General features: G+C 40.4%; 1 protein-coding gene across 2 annotated transcripts in view; it reads right to left on the reverse strand.

Annotated features, from left to right (window-relative positions):
- Positions 1–21,569, reverse strand: part of DEPTOR (DEP domain containing MTOR interacting protein) — a 156,502-nt gene that overhangs the window by 91,192 nt on the left and 43,741 nt on the right. For both annotated transcript variants that reach the window (XM_012753798.3, XM_012753800.3), the window contains exons 2-3: positions 12,510–12,688; positions 11,031–11,154 (exon numbers count right to left, since the gene is read on the reverse strand). In XM_012753798.3, the coding sequence (XP_012609252.1) occupies positions 11,031–11,154; positions 12,510–12,688 (303 nt within the window). The remainder of the gene's footprint in view (positions 1–11,030; positions 11,155–12,509; positions 12,689–21,569) is intronic.

Here is a 21,569-nt window from a genome sequence, read left to right on the forward strand (position 1 = left end):
CTTTATGAGAAATAAAGCTCTCTTTTTTCCAAAGTATAAACCTTGCTAATTTTTATTGTTGTTAACAAATGATGACCACTAAGGGACCCAGGGAGACACCCAGTTTCCTCTAGCATGATTGGAGGTCAATGCACTGACAACATCTGCACAAGCCCATTGATAGCTCAGTTGTCTTCCTGACCTCCCTGAGAGAAACTCTGGTGAGCTTCCCTAGATTCAAGATCTCCCACTTTCGGGATGAAAATCTTGGAGAATTTGTTTCCCTCCAACCCTTCCGTCAATTCTGGACCCTGAAGGGAATATCTCTGTTAGCCCTAGATTGCGGTGAGGTTACCCTAGTTAGCCTGGTTCTCTCCACTCTGCACCCCCAGGGAATGTTTTTGTAGGTGCAGGGTTTGGGGAGAACCTAGCTGGATTCAGCTGGTCCATGAGGGTTTGTAAGGACCATGTCATAAAGGTAAGTGCAGCCATAAAAACTTCAGTTCTAAGAAAATGGTCTCTGATCCACTGCCAGAGACACTAGTGACTAACATGCCAAAAACCTACAAAAAATTCTTGTAAATGTTTGAGATCTAACCTAAAATAATTTAATGCTTTGCTGGCCATAGTAAAATCTCAGGAAACCTCTTGTTTACCTTCGTGCTCAATTAAAACAAAGAGTCTATCAAACCTTTCAAAACAATGAAGATAATGCTATAATTGGTGTTTCAAGTTTTCCAAATGGGATCAAAAGTCTCTCACAACCTCCCTTAAAGAGGGTGACTGAAAGTTTAAAAAGACTCCAAAAAAAAAAAAAAATGGCACATGGGAAATATTTAGAGTTGAAGCTTTCCTTCTTTCTTACCTCTCCATCTCTGCTCCTAATAATTGTTTTCCTTCCCAACTAATTTTTTAAAAAATTGCTCCAAATGTTAACCTTTGTTTTTCTCTTCTGTTTTAAAAGCTCCTACGGTACCACCTCCTAGAACAGGACACAGCTGCCTAACTAAACTGATTTATTCACAGAACTAAAAAATTGACTAAAGAAGGTATGGAAATATGTGTTTATATTTTGGGGTATTAGGGTATTTTTCCTCATCCCAATTTGCTTTTTTTTTTCCCTCTCACTCTTTTGTCTGTCTCTAAGAACCTCTAATGCAAATTTCTCCAAAACTATCAGTTTGGCTTTTAATATGTAAAACTTTTAGCTTCAAAATAGACTAAAGACATTAGACATGTTTTGCCCCAAGGTATATTTCTTTAACATATTTTAAAATGACTGCAGCAAAACTTTTTTGAAAAATAAATTTTAAAAGTTTCCACCTTTAAAGGTCTGAAAAGAAACATCTGTGGGGGAATAAAAAACAAAAAGAAACATTTGCCATCTATTCTCTCAGAGGACTATTAACCATAGGGCTTCATATGAATGACAAGACCACCTTTTGCTAACTAATCTAGCCTTTTTCTCCGCTCCTTCCTCTCTTTCCCTCTCTCCCCCTTCCTCCCCCAAAGCTTGTTTTCCTCCTTTTCAATCCTTAAATGACCTTGAACTTCTGGTCTTCCACCTTTGAGTGGCTGAAGAGGGAGGCACCGATTTTGTAAGGGCCAGTTTGAGGGATAAAATGGTCTTAACAAAATACTTATGTTTATATAACTAATTGCTACAGCTCTATAGCTAAAACCAAGGCTACAGTAGCTCAATACTTATAGATAAGTTAATTGTAAAAAAAAAAAAATAAGTTAATTGTTTTTGGCTTTTGGTTTTCTGCTATATTGCTTAAAGGGTTTTAAGGGATTAATGAGTGTCTGCCCACCCCCATTCCCATCTGGCCCCCAATATTTAATTGGCTGTAAGCTTTTATGGCTTTAAACCTCTTCTGGGCCATAAGAGAGCCACTGAGGGCCTAGATGGACCTCACTAGGTCCTCACTAAGGCAAATAGCCACTTCACTCCAGCTTTATTTGTTGATGGAACAAAATAAAGTTTGGCCATCGCTACTTACTGCCTCTGGCATATCTTGGCCAAAAGAGGGGGACTGTGAACTAAAAATAAAATCCGAAGCCCTCTGATAACTGAATGGATCACTCTCAGCCAAGGGGGTCCAAGAGACATTTTAAAATTGAGTTCCCAGCCATGACAGGATGGGAGAGACAAAGCACAATTATATGTGTATGATTTCCCTTCATAAATACCCATGACTCCTCCTATAGCTTGTTGAGTATGTATATTTCACTACCCGAGTATAAAATCATACTCCCTTTTGTCTCTTCTTTGAAACAAACGTGCCTGGCTTCTGGCCAGAGCTCTGCGTCCCAGCCTGTTGGAATGGCCGCCCAACAGGTTGCTACCCTTTATGAGAAATACAGCTCTCCTTTTTTCAAAGTATAAACCTCATTAATCAATTTTTTTTAGTTAACATATCACATTTACTTGTAAAATTTATACAGTGAAATCTATAAGGTAATTTTGATTAACACAAACCACATACAGAAATAGGTGAGGATAATTATTGCTACCTCAATGACAGGTACAAAATCCAATTAATTTGCATATTTTGTTTTAGTTGTTGGAAGATAATTCTCCATGGGTCTTTTGGGTTTCTTCCCGTCTTACAAGCAAAAGCACTGACAGCTTTTGTTCCAGACTAGCTTTTCAAGAATGTCTGTATAGTGAACAGACTCGAAAGGTAAAGATAGTGTCTCTCTCTGGAGAAAAAAAAAAAAAACGCAGATTTGTTTTCTGCCAGTATAATGAAGGTAATGTCTCCCTCTGGGACAGACAGCAGATTTGCCTGAGGCCATTATAAAATATCCAGGTTCCTCAAGCTTAGGGTCCCTCTTCTGTAACACAACTAACTGCCCCTCATTGTGCTGTTCTGTGGGAACTAAGACTTGGGAACTGACTCATGGAAAGGATACTCTGGCTACTGCTATTGCTAAGAGTAATAAACTGTTTTTCCTAACCCAGGGACTTTGTGTCTTCTGTCAACACACATGAAATGGTGGCAGGCAAACCTGTTAGTTTGCAAGTAGGGTAACATCTCAGATTCTAAATAGCTCTTAACATTAGTTACAAAGTATCAAAATCATCCCTGGTCACACAAATACACAGTTACAAAAGGTAACAACTTTTAACCAACTAACATTGCTATCTTAGGATACTTCAAATAAACCAAGAAGGCAGGATATGTTCATTTCGAGATTCTATGAGCCAGGTACCATGGCTCAGGCCTGGGAGGCTGAGGATGGAGGATCCCTTGAGCTCAGTTCAAGACCAGCCTAAGCAAGAGCGAGACTCAGTCTCTACTAAAAATAGAAAAATTAGCTGGCTGTGGAGGCAGGTACCAGTAGTCCCAGCTACTTGGGAGACTGAGGCAGGAAAATCATTTGAGCCCAGGGGTTTGAGGTTGTAGTGAGTTATGATGATCCCACTGCACTCTACCTGGGGTGACAGAGTGAGACTCTGTCTCAAAAAAAAAAAAAATTCTATGAAACCACCAATTGGACAGCACAAGTAAACGGTGAAAATGTACATAATACATTAGAAAATATTTTTACTACAGCTTATAAAATAGTCAAAAGATATTTTGAAGATATAATTAGAATCAATTTGCAGAACTCAGGTTCTCAGTTTGAAAAACACTCTGTACTACAAATATGAGATGGCCTTAAAAGTTTAAGGACTTTTTTTTTTTCACTCCAGATTTACATTTTAGGGTCTATATCAGTCATGAAACCTCTGTATAGCTCATGTTCCCCATTTCTACAATGAGACTAATTGTGCCTGCTAGGTATAACTCACAGTTGTACAGAGGATTAAACAAATTAGTGTATAAGATGCTTTGTGGACTCTAAAGAGGCCTGACAAGGTGAACTTTTGGTTATTGTTGCTTGTCATTGAAAGCAAGCTTTGGGCCAGGCATGGTGGCTCATGCCTGTAATCCTAGCATTCTGGGAGGCCGAAGTGGGAAGATTGCTCAAGGTCAGGAGTTCAAAACCAGCCTGATCAAGAGCGAGACCCCCGTCTCTACTAAAAATAGAAAAAAATTGATTGGTCAACTAAAAATATATATAGAAAAAATTAGCCAGGCATGGTGGTGCGTGCCTGTAGTCCCAGCTACTCGGGAGGCTTGAGACAGAAGGATCGCTTGAGCCCAGGAGTCTGAGGTTGCTGTGAGCTGGGCTGACGCCATGGCACTCTAGCCTGGGCAACACAGTGAGACTCTGTCTCAAAGAAGAAAAAAAGAAAGCAAGCTCTGCAGCTTTTTCATGGCACAAACTCAGCAGCTCATAGCAATCACAACATGCAGAGTCCTTTGTTCATTCAACAAATATTTATTGTCCCAAGCACTGGAGAGAACAGGGGAAAGAGCCTGAGGCACACTGTAGGGAAACCTCTGATAAGATAAACCACACAGAAGAGCTCTTCCCCTATGGATACACTTTCTCTCTTTTATTTCTCTTTGGTTTTGTAGAAGAGAGAACAAAGGAAGCAGGAGATAGCTACCTGTATATGGGCAGTTTAAGGCAATTCTTTAATCAGGTCTAAACTCTTAAGCAGGATAAATAACTAGAGAGATAAATACCTAGAGAGAGAAACTCTTGCTGCTGAGAAAATCAAGGCTCTTTGGATGAAAAACTAGACTAATGTCTCTATGAACCAGACCTAGAAGGGATTTAACTCCATATAATGACTGAGGTTAAATTAGAATTGAGAAATCTCCTTTAAGTCTGAAGATAAAATCAAAGTTAGTTTAAAATGTGTGTTTCTGCTACCAAGTTTAGTAAAGAAAGTCCAAATTGTACCTCAAACTCACATTCTCTTTTATAGTTAATTCTATTTGTAAGTATATAGAGTACCTGATAATCCTGAGTTCAACATTTTTCCTAAAGAGATTTATGTTGCCAACAGATGAAAGACAATCAAGTTTTTCAGTTTAGAATGTGCATCCCAGACACCTTCTACTGTCTGAAGGCAACATACACAGATTCACTCAATGTTGCTCTTTTAAGCTATAGATATGTATCCTGCTTATAAAGGTTCCCTTTGAAAACTAAATAACTGCACTGTTTGGGAGAATGAGACTTACATTCGTGTATTGAGTGTCCGAGATATTTGTGCTCATGCAAAATTAAGTGGGAAACTATAAGTCCCCCCAGAGGGATGCTATGCTAGGCTTTACTCTTTGTACCCTCAGTCCATCAGCTGGCCATAGTGAAGCCTTGATGGAGCTTGTTGATGAAAGTGCATTGTTCTCTGAATGTGCTTAGATAAATTTTTCAAGACAACAAAGTCAGGGCATCAATCCATAAGCACACAGCCTCTTTCTCCTACTCTCCCCAAGCTTGCAGCAGGAGATGAGCAGTAGCATAGACTCTTACTCAGAGGTAGGCCCTGTCCTGTGTGTGTATACATATGAGTCCACTTTATCCCCAGAAAAAGTCTCTGAGGTCAGTACAGTCAGTATCTCCATTTACCAGATGGGCAAATGGAGGCAGAGAGAGGTGAAGCCAGTTGCTCCAGAGCAGGAAGCAAGAGTTCACACCGAGGTAGCCTGGCCCCTGGGCTCTCAAGTGCCATGCTCAGCTGCATGTTGAAATAATATGATACAATAAGAATAATAGGTGTCATGTGTTTATATTATTATTTACTACTTTGATAGCAGCAGCTTACATTTCCTAGGCTCTCGCTCTATGCCAAGTACTGTGCTGGCACAGTACAGATGGATCTCAGTTAGTCCTCCCAACAGCCCTTCCCAGTGGGTCCCAGCCTAATCCCCACTGAAGTCCGCAGATCAGAGAGGTTAAGCAACTTGCTGAAGGTCACAGAGCGAGCAAAGTGTGAGGCTGGGATTGAAGACCATGGCTGTGTGACCCCAAAGCCCATGCCCGCTGTCACTCACTATGCAGGAAGAGTCATGTCACTAGGTCCCTTAAGACTTCCCTCACACTGAGACAACCTGAAAGGGCTGGCTTCCAGCCTCTTCATTAGCATTTGTTCCAGTACCTCGGAAGTAAGGTAACTGGAGGGACACAAATAGTAAGAGACAGCAAAGTCACTGAAATTTTAGTTTTGAGACCCAGCTTTGTCCTACAAAATAGCAGACTGAGAAACACCAGTATGTGTTAGAAGGCCAGGGCACCCCAAAATCGGCACAGTTCAGCAAAACCTCAGTCAGAAACCACTGAGTTTCACAAAGTCCTATTAATAGCACAGAACAAACAAACAAGAGAAGAGCCAAAAGGAAACACTGACAATTCAGCCAGCCCCTCAGGGCTGTTGGAAAGCTACGGAGATGGCAGCAGCCACAACACTTGCACCCTAGGTTCAGATCTCAGCTCTGTCCTCTCATATGACCACCATCGTGCATCAACTTTGTAACTGCTTTGCGTCCTAGCTGCTCCCTCTGAAAATGGGCTGGGAAGGCAATGCTCCATCTATTTTATAAGGAAGTATAGGTAAAATAATCTAAAGGGAGTGGTTTAAGAAGTTTAATTTACAAATAATAAGTATTGTTATTTTTATCATATCTATAGAATAACGAGTAGATCTACCATGAAGGAAAAACATTTCACTCTCATTTTCCAATGTCTACTTTAAGATCATATATTTTCAGTGAATTTTTACAGAAAATTCTATGCCCTGACCACTTATAAATCCACTATTAAACTGTAAGGTAAACTACATTTTGTAGTAAATGCTTATTTCATTCATTTAATCTCCATGAAAAGAAACGGAAAGGATTTATTAATAGCCTAGTGGCAACAAGATTGGGCTTTGGGCTCCTGGGTTCAACTTTCAGCTGTTATTGACTAGTAGGATGACTTTCTGTAAGAGATTTAACCTCTCCCTTCCACATTTTCCTCATCCATAAAATGGGGACAATGAGAGCATCTAACTTAGAGATGTTATAATGATTTAATAAAGTAGATTATTCAGAATGTCTGATAGCTAGCAATCAGCAAACAACAATAGAAACACATATTTTTCAAGACCTTCATTCACAAATGTTAGAGATATCCCAAAGAAAGTTTCTGGCTACAAGAATGTAGATTTAAAAAAAAAATTTCAATATTTACATAAATAAAGTACTTGAAAAGATAAGCTACAAACAAAACCAACTATTCACTTTTAATAATATAAAAATAAAGTATCTAAAACTTATAAAACAATAGTTTGAGCTGAAATTCATGGAAAACATGGCCTAGAAAACAAGGAAAATGGATAAAAGATAATTAAGTGCATACACTAAGTAGAACGGATCAAATAGGTAAACTGAACTGTCAGTTCCAAAAGTCCTAAAGTCTGTTCCACGTGTTCCAGCAACCAAAATTAGGGGCCAAGGTTTGCAAGGTGACAGCTGTGTCATTGGAGGTTAAGCACTTACTAAATTACTGTTTACTAGCTCTAATTTCACAAGTGGATTGAAGAAATAAATTTTTTTGGAAGTTGAGACGCTGAACACCAATAACTAGAAAGTCAACTGCACACAGAAAAAGTACAGTAAAATTGATCAACTCCTCTAAAAGTTTATTCATACTTTTACCATCTGTGATTGGCTAGACCCATTGTAAACCACAAGGGATACAAAGAAGGATAGGCAGTCCCCATCCTTAACTTTCTTAGTCTAATGCAATAAACATTCAAAGACTAAATTTTAATGCAGCTCTTTCAGTCATTTTTTTTAAAATTTCAAAATATTAAGGGGGTACAAATATTTTTATTATATAGATACCTTGTATAACGTTCAAGTCAGGGCTTTTGGTGTGTCTGTCACCAGAATAGTATTTATTGTACCCAATAGGTAAGCTTTTATTCTATACACCCCTTCCATCCTCCCCCCTTCATGGTTTCCAATGTCCTTTATATCTCTTTGTGCCCATGTGTACCCATCGTTTAGCTCCCACTTAATTAGTGAGAACATACAGGTCTTTGATGGGGTAAACACGTGGGACGGGCACCTGACTCAGTCCTAAGGGTGTATAGAAGGATTCTCAGAGTCATAGTTAATGTGAAGCTGAGAGGAGTCAGAGTGAGCTAGGGAAAGGGCTGAGAGCAGCAGAAAGAGTCCTCTAGGCAGAGGGAACAGCATAGGCAAAAAGCATATCAGATTGTCACTTCCCTACTCCCTACTCCAATCAGCAATTCTTACCATGGCATTAAGGGCCCTATACAAACTGGCCCCAACTCATCTCCTATAATCAACAGAATCTACCCTTATTATCTTAAAAGGCAAACAACAGTAGGAACACATATTTTGCAAGACCATTCACTTCCTGCCCTCCAGACACTCTGACCTCATTACTGTCCTTAAATACTTCAAGCACATTCCCACCTCAAAGCCTTTATCCGTACTGCTCTCTTTGCCTGGGATGCTCTTCCACCAGGTGTCTGCAAGGTTCATTTTATTCAAATGTCAGCTCTTCAGGAATGCCTTTCCTAACCCCTCGATCTAAAATACCTCATCACCTTCAGAAGTCTATTTTTCTTTCTGGCCGGGATAACCACCTGTATGATACTTCATCACATCTCCATGTGTATAGCCCTTTAATGTCTGTCTGCCTCTGGCTGGAGAGCAAGCTCCACAAAGGCACGGGCATTTCCAATGCCTATAACTGCCCCTGGCATGTTGTAAGGCTCAATATATATTGGCTGAATAATTAATGAATTAATAAATCTCCTGAAGGCAGAAAGGACACTTGGGGTGATCCAAAGACACATAGTTCAGTGTGACTGGCCCATAGGATGGAAAGGGAGATACAACAGAAGATGAGGCTGAAATACATCTGTTTTCTGGAGATATGAGCAACTTTCTTTAACTTTCCTTCTTATTATCTTGCCATCATACCCATCCCACCACTAGCAATAACCATTTTCTTTTTTTTTTGGGAGACAGAGTCTCGCTTTGTTGCTCAGGTTAGAGTGAGTGCCATGGCATCAGCCTAGCTCACAGCAGCTGCAAACTCCTGGGCTCAAGCAATCCTCCTGCCTCAGCCTCCCAAGCAGCTGGGACTATAGGCATGTGCCACCATGCCTGGCTAATTTTTTCTATATATATTAGTTAGCCAATTAATTTCTTTCTATTTATAGTAGAGACGGGGGTCTCGGTCTTGCTCAGGCTGGTTTTGAACTCCTGACCTCGAGCAATCTGCCCACCTCAGCCTCCCAGAGTGCTAGGATAATAGGCGTGAGCCACCGTGCCCGGCCAATAACCATTTTCTATCAGACATTTTCAATTATTGCTGATCCCAGCCCCTTAGTGTGGTGACCCAGATCCCAAGAGATACGCTGAACCTAGAGATGAGTGCACAGAATCCCCTGGCCTTCTTCCATGGAAATAGTGGGCATGTTTTTGGCAATATAGAACCTTAAGGTTTGAAAGGAACATCATGGTTATCTAAATACCTAACACCTGCTAGAATTTTATGAAAGGAACTAAGAAAGTAAAAGGAAACAGCCAGGAACAAAATATAAACACACACTCAAGTATACAAATGAAGTGTTGGTGGTTCCTTTCCATTCAAATTCATGGGAGTCAGGGAGATGAGGGGTTTTCTACACTTCAATGGAGAATTCAAGTGACAGAAGAACTAGTGCAAATTAGAACATTAAATGGTGAGATAATACCAGCTCCAGAAGCAGAGGCAAATAGAACTGGGCCAGAGAGCCTAACACAGGAAGGTTAGAATTCAGGGCATTCCTATCAGGAATGGCTGCCATCTGAGGGGTCTTGCCACATGCCAGAGACCCTGAGCTAAATAGTTAAGTACTTGACACCGTTTATCCTTTTAATTCCCACGACAGCACTAGGAGGTAGGTGCTATCACTGCTCCCATTCACTTATGAGGACTCTGAGCTTTACAAAGGTCAGGTGGCAGGGCAAGAATTCGAACTCCGGCCGGGCGCTGTGGCTCACGCCTGTAATCCTAGCTCTTGGGAGGCCGAGGCGGGCGGATTGCTCAAGGTCAGGAGTTCAAAACCAGCCTGAGCAAGAGCGAGACCCCGTCTCTACTATAAATAGAAAGAAATTAATTGGCCAACTGATATATATATAAAAAATTAGCCGGGCATGGTGGCGCATGCCTGTAGTCCCAGCTACTCGGGAGGCTGAGGCAGAAGGATCACTCAAGCCCAGGAGTTTGAGGTTGCTGTGAGCTAGGCTGACGCCACGGCACTCACTCTAGCCTGGACAACAAAGTGAGACTCTGTCGCAAAAAAAAAAAAAAAAAAAAAAAAAGAATTCGAACTCCATCTGGCTCTCAATCATCAAACCACTTAATCTGACCACCCAGATACCCACTTCTACCCCTACCCCCCACCTGTTGTAGAGCAGGCTTTTTTATGTGACCCACAGGTACTTTCCAACTCCCTCAAGCCTTGTAAGGCAGCCATGGTTAGGGAGAAGGTGCCATTGCTTCTGCAATCCTTTCTCTGATGGTTGTCCCAGAAAGAAACGAGCAAGGCAGGATGGGAAAGAGGCCAGGGAAGTAGCAGATCAGCTCAGAGACAGACAGCTTGGCAGATTTAAGACCCACCAACCAAATATTCCTGGGATATAGATGATGCTCATCTCTTCAAAAGAGCTGAAAGATTATTCCTTGCAGACATCCTGCTATCTGAAATTCTCTCGCTGCTTGCTCATCTCTGGACCTCCCCTGAGAGTCCCCTGCATGTGCCACTGCTTCTTCAGCCATTTACAAGCCTGAACCTCCGGGTGACACAACAGCAAATCAAAGAGGAAAGGCGTGTCTGCATCACTGGATGGCAAACATCAATCTGCTTTTTGTTTTTACTTCTGGAGTTTTGTTACATCAGCTTAAATATAGAAAATAATATTTAAATAAATTCTTTATTAAGAATCTTATGAAATCAACTTAATTTCTGGCAACAAGAAAAGCAAATGGGTGAGAGTATTCCCATAGGAAAAGGAACAGTTATGTAACCAGCCCACATGGAGAAACCCAGGCTGAAGTCAACACAGTGAAAGACTGAAATAGCCCTGCTTCCCTCTACAAGTCAAGATTACACGGGGATTTCATGCGGGACATACTTCTCATACAGCCTCTGCCCTCTCATGAAGGCCTTCACTTCGTTGTCCAACGGGAAGGTGCCATCATCCTTTCTAAAGCGGTAGAAGAGTTTGACATCCTTGAATTCCTTATGCTCATCACACACTGAAACACAATATGCACAGAGAGGCATATGAGAAAAAAAAATCACTCACTTAATTATTCAAGTGACATAAAATGCTAATGAAGAATCATTTCTCTAATTCTCCAAGCACACAAGTATCTGCTATATGAGTTCATACATGTAAAGTATTTACACAGTATTAATATCAGTATTATAAGATATCATCACCATCATCACCATCATCACTGCCATCATCACTATTATTACCATCTATTAAGAGGTTCACAAAATTCAATTCATCATTCCACAAACTCATTTTGAGCATGATATTGGGGTATGTGTCAGCCGCAAAGACTGTGAAATCCAGCGAGATAAGGAGAAATGTCAACATGTCACTAAAATATGCTGTGATAAGGCTAAGGAGGTAAGGAGAGAGTGCAGTGGGAGCACATAGCAGGAGCACCCAGGAGCTCAGTAACTCAGCTTTGAGAAATGTAAGCGTCCCTGAGGAGTTTGCATGTAAATAGAGGCCTGAAGAATGAGAGAATGAGTAGAAATTGTGCAAAAATGAGGAGAAAGGGTATTCCAGCCCAAGAGAACAGCAGCATGTGCAAAGGTTGGGAACAGGGTGATAGGTTTCAAGGAGACTTGCTCATGAATGTTCACTAAACCATGGAAAGTAACAGCAAACTCAGACACTGCCTCCTAAATGTCCATCAATAAATATACAATAGCCTAATTATACATGCCATACCAAATAGCAGCAGAAATGAACAAAAAAGAGATATACTATCAACATGGATGAATCTCAGTGTGTTGGTCAAGTTGCAAAAAAATAGGCATATACCTCTATAATAATTTAAAACATATAAAATGCCCAGGCTCAGTGGCTCATGACTATAATCTCAGCACTTTGGGAAGCCAAGGCAGGAGGGTTGCTTGAGGCCAAGAGTTAAAGAACATCCTGGGCAATGTAGCAAGACCTCATGTCTACAAAAATAGAAAAATTAGCTGGACATGGTAGCACACGCCCGTGGTCCCAGCTACTCGGGAGACCGAGGCAGGAGGATTGCTTGAGCCCAGGAGCTGAAGGCTACATTGAGCTGTGATCGTGCCACTGCTCTGGAGCCTAGGAAGCAAAGGAAGACCCTGTCTCAAAAAACAAACACAAAACTATATAAAAAGTATGATATCTTGCTTAAAGATGCATATACAGAAAGGAAAAGTATAAATAAAGAAGTACATGCCTCTTGGAGTGGGGAACGAGTACATTTGGGGAGAGATACACAGGAGACAAGACAAAGTAAAATGTTTTATTCTTAAATGGGTAGGTTCATGAAAAGATTTAGTCCTTCATTTTCTCTCAAGTCACCTTGACTATTCCCTACTTACTCACCATGATGAATAATGCCCCGGTCTGCTAATTTCTGCATGAGTTTAATTGCTGTCTCTCTGTCGGAAGCCTCTTTGTGCTCAATCAGCCAGTCAATCAGTTCTTTTGCGACAAAACAGTTTGGGTAGGTCTTGAGATGATGTCGTCTATCTTTAATAACTTTTTCCTCATGTAGCCTCAGCCTGGAAGAAAAATTAGCAATTAATCACTTTAGGACTATTGATAACAGCACAAATTATTAAACCAATCCCATTAAGAGCAGTAACAAAACAGAAGCTCTAAATGCATCAGATGGTCATTAACCATATTTAGGTGATTTCCATCCTGCCAGAGCTCAAAGGCTCCAGAAAGTGATTGTGCCCTCTCATCTAGAAATGATACAGGTAAATGTGAGGGGAAAACAACCACAGCCAAGCTAGAACTCTCCTACCACCAAAAAGAGTGAGAAAAGCTCTCCCACCCCCTACTCTGCCTCACTCCCTTCTCTTTCTCTACCTATGGGGTTGTTGCTTCAACCAACCAACAAACAAAAACTCTAGAAACGTGCTGAAACAAGTTACCTCTTCTTCATCACAAATTGTTCAGTGCCTACTACCCGCCTCTTAGGTGCTACTGGACACTACAGACATATATCAGAAAATACACAGATGAAGATTCTTGCCTCTGCAGGCCTTGTTTTCTAGTAGGGGCAATAGCTAATCTTTCTGTGAGGCTTGCTAGGTTATAAGCACTGGTGTGAACACTTTACAACAATTGACTTACTTAATGTTCAGAACAACCTCATCAGAAGTTATTATTCCTAACTCCATTTTTTTTTTTTTTTCTACAGCAGAGAGCACTGAGGCCTCAGAGAGATTAAGTGACTTGCCTGACACCACATAACTGACAAGTGATGAAAACTAGGTTCGAACCCTGGTGCTCTCACTCAGACTTCACATGCTGCCTCTGGCTAGGAAGGAATAAATGAAATTTCTGAGAGAGATGGATTAAAAATGTTGGAGAGGCCAGGAGCGGTGGCTCACACCTGTAATCCTAGCACTCTGGGAGGCCGAGGCGGGCGGACTGCTCGAGGTCAGGAGTTCAAAACCAGCCTGAGCAAGAGCGAGACCCTGTCTCTACTATAAATAAGAAAGAAATTAATTGGCCAACTAATGTATATGGAAAAATATTAGCTGAGCATGGTGGCGCATGCCTGTAGTCCTAGCTACTCGGGAGGCTGAGGCAGGAGGATTGCTTGAGCCCAGGAGTTTGAGGTTGCTGTGAGCTAAGCTGACACTCACTCCAGCCATGGCACTCACTCCAGCCTGGGCAATAAACAAGACTTTGTCTCAAAAAAAAAAAAAAAAAAAGTTGGAGAAAAAAAACACAACTTATTTACAGGCCAATGGATTAGTGTGGAGAAAAGTGGTTGGAGCTTCTCCTACTTCCTTCAAATCTCAGTGACTTTCTCAAAGGAATCTTAAATCTGCTTTTAAAATTTTTCGCCCGCTGTAAAATGAAGGCAATTATGAGGTTTGTGATAGACGCCCTACCGTCAGCAATGTTGAGATCCAGGGCATACTGTGAATTAAGCACCAGCAAGCCAGCATAGTGCCTGACACATGATAGGAACTGTCCCTTTTCTTAACAAAAGAAAGCAATCACACTCCTGCCTGTTTGTTGAGGGTGCACTTATAATGACCCAAGGTGTTGTCTTTGTAAGTGGGGAGCATTCTGGGCTGGGAGCGCTGAGGCAGTGGATGCCACCACTGTCATGGCTGAGTTGTTACCCACAAATTCATATGTTGAAGTTCAAACTCCAAGTCTCTCAGAATGTGACTGAAGTTGGAGGTGGGTAATTTAAGGAGGTAATTAAATTAAAATGAGGTCGTTAGAGTAGCTCCTAATCCAACATGTCCGGTGTTCTCATAAGAAGAGATTAGGGCACAGACCTGGGAATGCCCAGGGAGAAGATGGCCATCTGCAAGCCAAGGAGAAAAGCCTTAGAAGAAAGCCCAGTGCTGCTGACACATTGATCTTGGACTTCCAGCCTCCAGAACTGTGAGAATATAAATTTCTGTTGTCCACACCACCCAGTCTGTGAATCTTTGTTATGGCAGCCCAAGAAAATGAATATAACCACCAACTGCTAACGACTGGAGGTTGCTGCAGTTGTCTGTGGATGAAGGGCTCCCTGGGGCAGAGCAGAGGAGAGTAAAGACAGTTCTAATGGCTAAACTACACAGAAAGAAAAAAAAACAAAAACATTTGAATTGTGTTCCTCCTATATGTCCAACCTTGTGCTAAGCATCCCCACATGTTGACCTAAGTAATTGGATCTGAAAGCTATTTAACTACTCTGGGTCTCATTTATTCATTTGTAAAATAAGGAGTTTGAAGTGAGTGACCCACGAGACCTCTGAAAGGTGAATAACTATTAATAATATTTCTGCCTAACCTACATGCACTCTCCTTTTTTCTGCTAACAGCACTCCAACTTTTCTTTGGGAAAACAAACCATCATCCGCTGTCATTCCATGTGGGTCAGATGTGATTGGCCTCAACCGTAGCACACGAGCCAGGCCTAGCCAATCAAAGCATCCTGTTCTCTTGGGCTCTGTTTGGTTCATGGATGAGCATGTGACCTAAGCTAGGCCAATGAGACTCAATCCTGAAGTGTTCCTAGGAGTCCTGGGAGTTACTAAGGTTTGAAATACATGCCTTGAGCTACTACTGGCCATTGTAAAGGGAAGAACCTACCTAAGAGGAAATCTAACACAGAACAAAGCATACCAGGGAGTGGGAGAGAGAGAGATGTTCCAAACAACCTTGTTTGAGCACCTAAATTCAACAGTTCATGAAGCCACCTAACCTGGATTTATTTATTTTTTATTTGTATACATTTGTGGGGCACAAGTGTAATTTTGTTACATGGATATACTGCGCAGTGGTAAAGTCAGGGCTTTTAGGGTATCCATCACCTGAATAACATACATTATATCCATTAAGTAATTTCTCATCATCCGACCCCTTCCTTTCCAATTCTCCATTGTCTATCATTCCACACATACTCTACGTGCATGTGTACACATTATTTAGCTCTCATTTATAAGTGAGAACATGCAGTATCTGTCTTTCTGTGCCTGATTTCTGACCTGGATTTAAATTACAGGAGCCAACACATTCCCTTATGCTTTCGTGAGTTTAATTAGGTATCTGTTATTAACACCAAAATTGTCCCATTACAACCTCTACGTGAATGGTTTGGTGGCTCTGTGGCAAGGAATGTTGCCACAGTGGTGCTGATGCCTCCAGAGACCACAGAAATGGCCAGCGATGTCTGCCCTATACCCAGTCATTGCAGAACTTCCTGAGTCAGGCATCAGGTTTTTCATTCTCTTATCTCCTTCCCTTGTTCTGCCCTATATACACCTGTTGTCCCTGAACTCAAGCAGTTTGCTTAATCTGCTGCTTTTGTTCTGCCATGGTCTGCTACGCTAGTTGGTATAAAAATACAAATTAAAAGTTAAAAGATTTTGGGTCAATGCCTGATATGATGAACATATATGAATAAAGAATGAGTATTTTGTGCATGGAATTTATGACATCTATTTTGGTTACTCAAAGTCTATTGTGTGTGCTTTATTGTTGATCCTTGGCTGAGTGCTAAATCATTGAGGATGAATATCAATGATGCTTAATTACTATATCATGTTCTACCATCTGAAAATGTTTATTATCTAAAAGTCTGGAGTCAAGACATATTAATATTATAGGATTGGCTAAAGAAAGGACATAGCAATGAATGAATCCACTAGTAAGAGAGAAATGAGGATGTTAGTGATATCAGAAAAACACCAAAGAAGAGGTATCCAATAGACTCAGAACACATTTGAATAAGATGGTCATGATGGAGCAGAGTTGCCAGATCTAGGGAGAAAAAAACCAAAAAAAAAACAAAACAAGAAACTCAGTTAAATTTGAATTTCAAGTAAGTGACAAATAATTTTTTAGTATAAGCACATCCCAAATATTGCATGGGATCTACTTATACTAAAAAAAATTATCCGCTATACTGTCCCTACAATTCAAATTTTACTGGGCATCCTAAATTTTCTGGCAAAGGGATATATTTTAATAAAAAGTTAGTATATTAGGATTCATATTTTATGCTAAAAAAGAAAGGGACCTACATTGAGTGCTTGGGGCTTCTTCCTCTAGGGAAAGTGTAATTTTATTTTAAAGTGCCTGAATCATCATGTTTATCTGATTCTTCCAGAAGATGCTTTGACCCATGTGCTTGGTGCTAGACTTGCCTTCACATGCTGAGGACCAGGTAGGAAATAGAAACCACAAAGATTATAAATCGGTAAAGTTGGTGGATTGAATCCAATGTGCAGAATCTCCCTCTCTGAATATTGAATAAAATAATTTTTAAACAAGTAAAACAGCAAAGATTTGGCTAGAAGTGGCCAAACAAGGAAAAGTACAAAACCTAATTTCATAATTTTTTTTTTTTAATTAGCAGCCAAGGAAATAAATAGAAAATTCTGGAGTAGTGAGGTAAGATAAGTAGACCCTCACTACCACCCCAAAGCCTTGTTGCTAAGTCAATGAAATCCTCAGAGTTTTCATTAATAACCCCAATGTTTGAAGGAAAAAAAAGAAAACACACAAAGAACTGAGTTTTCTGTGTTCTTATTAGGAGATGGTGGAAATGGCTGCCGGGAAAAGATAAATGCAATGAAGGAAATGAAGAAGTAGACCTTTCCTCTGACAGTAAAGCCTCCCAGTAAAGGCTCAACAGTAAATTAGGAGGACCAGTCCAAGGGCCAAAATATCCCTCCAGAGCAGTGCGATCCACCTGTGCCTATGTGAAGTGAACGCTGGGACAGGAAATTGAACAAAATCTGAGGAGCAAGACTCTCCCCTTCTCATCACCCTGGACCTTTAAGCTGTAAAAAAAGTGGAACAAATAATTAGTCAACAAAATTTAGCTCAGAAGGGAAAATAACATTCTGTGAAACTTAGGAAGAGGCCAAGGAAGTGTCACCTGCCTTATGTTCAAGCAAAGATAGAATAGGGACAACACAAAGTATGGGTAGTGCTGCCTGTCTCAAGTATAAACATGATGGAAAAAAGCAAACAGCTATAAATAATTATACTTAAAGAAAAAAGAAGAAGGAAAAGAAGAGAGCATGTAACAGATGAAAGAACTCCTTCTGAAAGAAAACACAATTCAAGAAACAGAAAGAAATCACCCCAAATTATTCTGAACTATAAAAGATAAAAACGTTAAAAGAACATGAATTTAATCAAAGAAGAACTCAAAGATAAAATGATTTTGAAAAGGGAGCTATAGGTCTTAGAAAACAAACTGAAGTCAGACAACACCATTATCAAGCAAATGCTGAAAACTGAAATATGATTGAAAAAAGACTTTAACAAAAGAAGGGAGAAAAACAAAGTAATCAAAGCAGATAGAAATAAGTTAATAGATATGGAGATTTAAAAAAAAAAACCTACTAAATTAATTCCTAATATTTCCTCAATATATTAATGCATAATAAGTCTAAACAAAACCAAGTAAAATAGCCACCAGCTCTAAGGAAGGTAGTATGGGTGATTTTCAGAACAAAAGAGGTTGCATAAGTATTTCACAGCAAGCTGTGGGGCTCAGTTCTTCCTTAGGTAGGATGGGGCCATGTTCTAGTTACTGAATAATGTTTCAAGAAGTACAGACCCACCAAGACTCCTAATGGTGATCCATTCTGTACAGCTCTTTGTTCATTTCTGAGCATCATAGGTTCACCCCAGAATGTCAGTCCTGAGGACAGTCAGGAAAACAGGACTGGGAATACAAAGACTTGACTCTCCCCATGACCCTGTCAGTCATTCTAATTCTATAACCCTCAAACCTCTAAGCATCAGAGTTCTCACGGTAAAATGAAGATATGAATAATTGTATTCAACTGTGTGCTAGGCACAGTTTTAACTGCTTTATGGGCATTCATCCTCAAGACAACTCCCCAAGGCAGCTAATTCTAAAACCACAAATGATACCTATGTAGAGTTATACCTATTAATAAAAAATAAACGAGCCTTAATTTAAAAAAAAAAACAAAAAACAAGTTTACATAGGTGTGCTAAAGTCATCACATGAAGCCTTCTAATTAATTCAGTGACAACAACACTGAGTAGTTTGTTTAACATGCTCAAAGTGGCAGAATGCAAAACATTAATTCTTAGATGTGATGTCTGTCAGGAATCCAAGAATAATGAAAGCCAATGTATTTAGAAATTGAAATGTGGAACAAGCTGCTATATAATTTGGTGGAGGATGAATATGTTATGAGCCAAGAGAGGAGATTTAGCTCCTGTAAACTTTCCAAATTAAAAAAAAAAAATTATTAGGTAGTGTTATCTTTAAATACTACAGAATAGAACCTTTCAGTTACTATCCTTCCATGACCTCTAAGCTTAATGCTAATTATTGAGTATTCCTGATTTCCACTGATGCCCTGTAAGGGTGAGAGGGGAGAGGCACCACACGGTATTCCTCCTGCCCCACCAGCGCCGCCTGGTACATTTCCATGTTTAAGAAAACTGAGTAGAAATATGATGGAGGGGAAACAACTTTGGATCCAGGATTTAGCCTAGAATTCGATGATATTTTTAGACATGTTACCAGGGGTTAAACACGCACAATAACTGTGCTACCATCTTTTCTTCTTCTACAGTCAGAAACACAGAATTCTAACAAATGAGCATTGAAAACTGTATGTTCCAGGCTGGGCATGGCAGTTCACACCTGTAATCCCAGCACTCTGGGAGGCCAAGGCAGGAGGATTGCTAGAGATTAGGAGTTCGAGACCAGTCTGAGCAAGAGTGAGACCTTGTCTCTACTAAAAATAGAAAAATCAAATGGGCATGGTGATGCATGTCTGTAATCTCAGCTACTTGGGAGGCTGAGGCAGAAGGATCACTTGAGGCCAGGAGTTTGAGGTTGCTTTGGGCTACGCTGATGCCATGGCACTGTAGCCCAGGCAACAGGGTGAGACTCTGTGGAAAGGAAAGAAAGGAAAGAAAGGAAAGAAAGAAAAGAAAGAAAAGAAAGGAAAGAAAGGAAAGAAAGGAAAGAAAGGAAAGAAAGAAAGAAAGAAAGAAAGAAAGAAAGAAAGAAAGAAAGAAAGAAAGAAAGAAAGAAAAGAAAAGAAAAGAAAAGAAAGAAATAAAGAAAGAAAGAAAGAAAGAAAGAAAAGAGAGAGAGAGAGAGAGGGAGGGAGGGAAGGAGGGAGGGAGGGAGGGAGGGAGGGAAAGCAAGCAAACTGCATATTCCAGAAAAACTATCCCAATAAAGAGATAAGAATTTTTATACTATAACACAAGACCAAGTGTTTTGCCTGGTACAGTGAGTACTTAATAAAAATTCAGTGGACAAGTGAATGTACAAGGGCACTAAGAGAAGCGATGTCATTTTCAAAGAGGGAGGGAGGCTTCTGGCTACCACAGTAGGGGTTCCTACCCCATAACTTAGTAACTATCCATTATCATGGAATGTACCTAAGTCTTTTTTAAAAGAACTATATTTTTACTTCTAGGGTAATCAGTTTCCAAAGTTTTGCTCCCTATTGTGTGCTTAAGAAGAAAAAAAAAAAGCATTTCCTTTTACTTGAACTAAACTTCTCTCCAGTTTTCAGAACTTTTAATACACTAATACACATGGGTATCTCAAAGGAGATGGAGTAAGCAATACTTCAAAGTCTTGTTAAAAAAGGGAAATTTTACAGAACTGAGCCTCTTATGGAATAGCATTCTCTAGAAAGACTCCACAGAATGCTGAACTACTGGCTAAAAGCCATGCTTTCATTTATTTATTTATTTATTTAATTTTTTTATAGATAGGGTCTCCTCACTGTCGCCCAGCCTGGAGTGTAGTGGTCTGATTATAGCTCAGTGTAACCTCAAACTGATGGGCTCAAGTGATCCTCTTGCCTCAGCCTCCCGAGTAGCTAGGACTACAGGCATGTGCCACCACACTGGGCTCATTTTTAAACTTTTTGTAGACACATGTTGCTCAGGCTGCTCTCAAGTTCCTGGCCTCAAGAGATCCTCCTGCCTTGGCCTCCCAAAGTGCTACCAATACTCTGCGGAGTGTGGGGGTGCTGAGGGAGACTCACCTCCCTGGATCCAAAAGAACTTCATCTACGCAGGCTCTAAGGAGGCCTTCCACCTCGGCCCCAGGCCCCCTCCCAAGCTTCCTCACTTCTTTCTCACCTCCCAATCACAAGCATTCCTGCTTTGTGCTCCAAAGAACATTCTGAACTCTTCTTTATCCCCTGAACAAGCCAATCACCCTCCATGCCTCTGCTCAAGATAGAGATACCTCTGCTTCAAATGTTCCCTCTTCCTGGCCACAGGTGCAGTGGCTCACGCCTGTAATCCTAGCACTCTGGGAGGCCGAGACAGGTGGATCCTTTGAGAGGAGTTTGAAACCAGACTGAGCAAGAGCAAGATGCTGTCTCTACTAAAAAAAAAATAGAAATTAGCTGGACAGAATGTTCCCTCTTCCTGCCTTCAATAATTCAAAAAATTCTACTTGCTTTTCAAGGGTACCTCTTCTCTGAACATTTTCCCAGCCTTCCAAAGCCAGAAAACAGCCTTCTCTCCTCTGGTCTCCCACAATATTTTAGCCACACTAGTAAAAGATTCATCCCACTGTATTACAATTAGATGAGATGAGGGATGCTAAGGGAGCATTGTTTATTTATTGTTGCAATTCTAGTGCATAGCAAATAGTAGGCCAGAGATCCTCATTAACACGAAAATCAATTAGTGCATGCGATGCACTCAGTGTGTTGAGAGGCATAGGCAGAATTCTCTTTTGACCAACAGAGTCCCAATCAATCCATATTAAACTACTGGGAAGAATAACCATTTTTATTTTAGCTGTACTTTCAATTCCGCTGGCTATGAAATTTAAATACAAAAAAACAAAAAAAGACCCAAAACAACACTTTCTATCATTAATCTCAGACAGCTGGTTCACAAGCTTTAGATTCAAGGTGATTCTGTAATGTTCTA

The sequence above is a fragment of the Microcebus murinus genome, chromosome 7 (assembly GCF_040939455.1).
Source record: "Microcebus murinus isolate Inina chromosome 7, M.murinus_Inina_mat1.0, whole genome shotgun sequence".
Taxonomy (NCBI): domain Eukaryota; kingdom Metazoa; phylum Chordata; class Mammalia; order Primates; family Cheirogaleidae; genus Microcebus; species Microcebus murinus.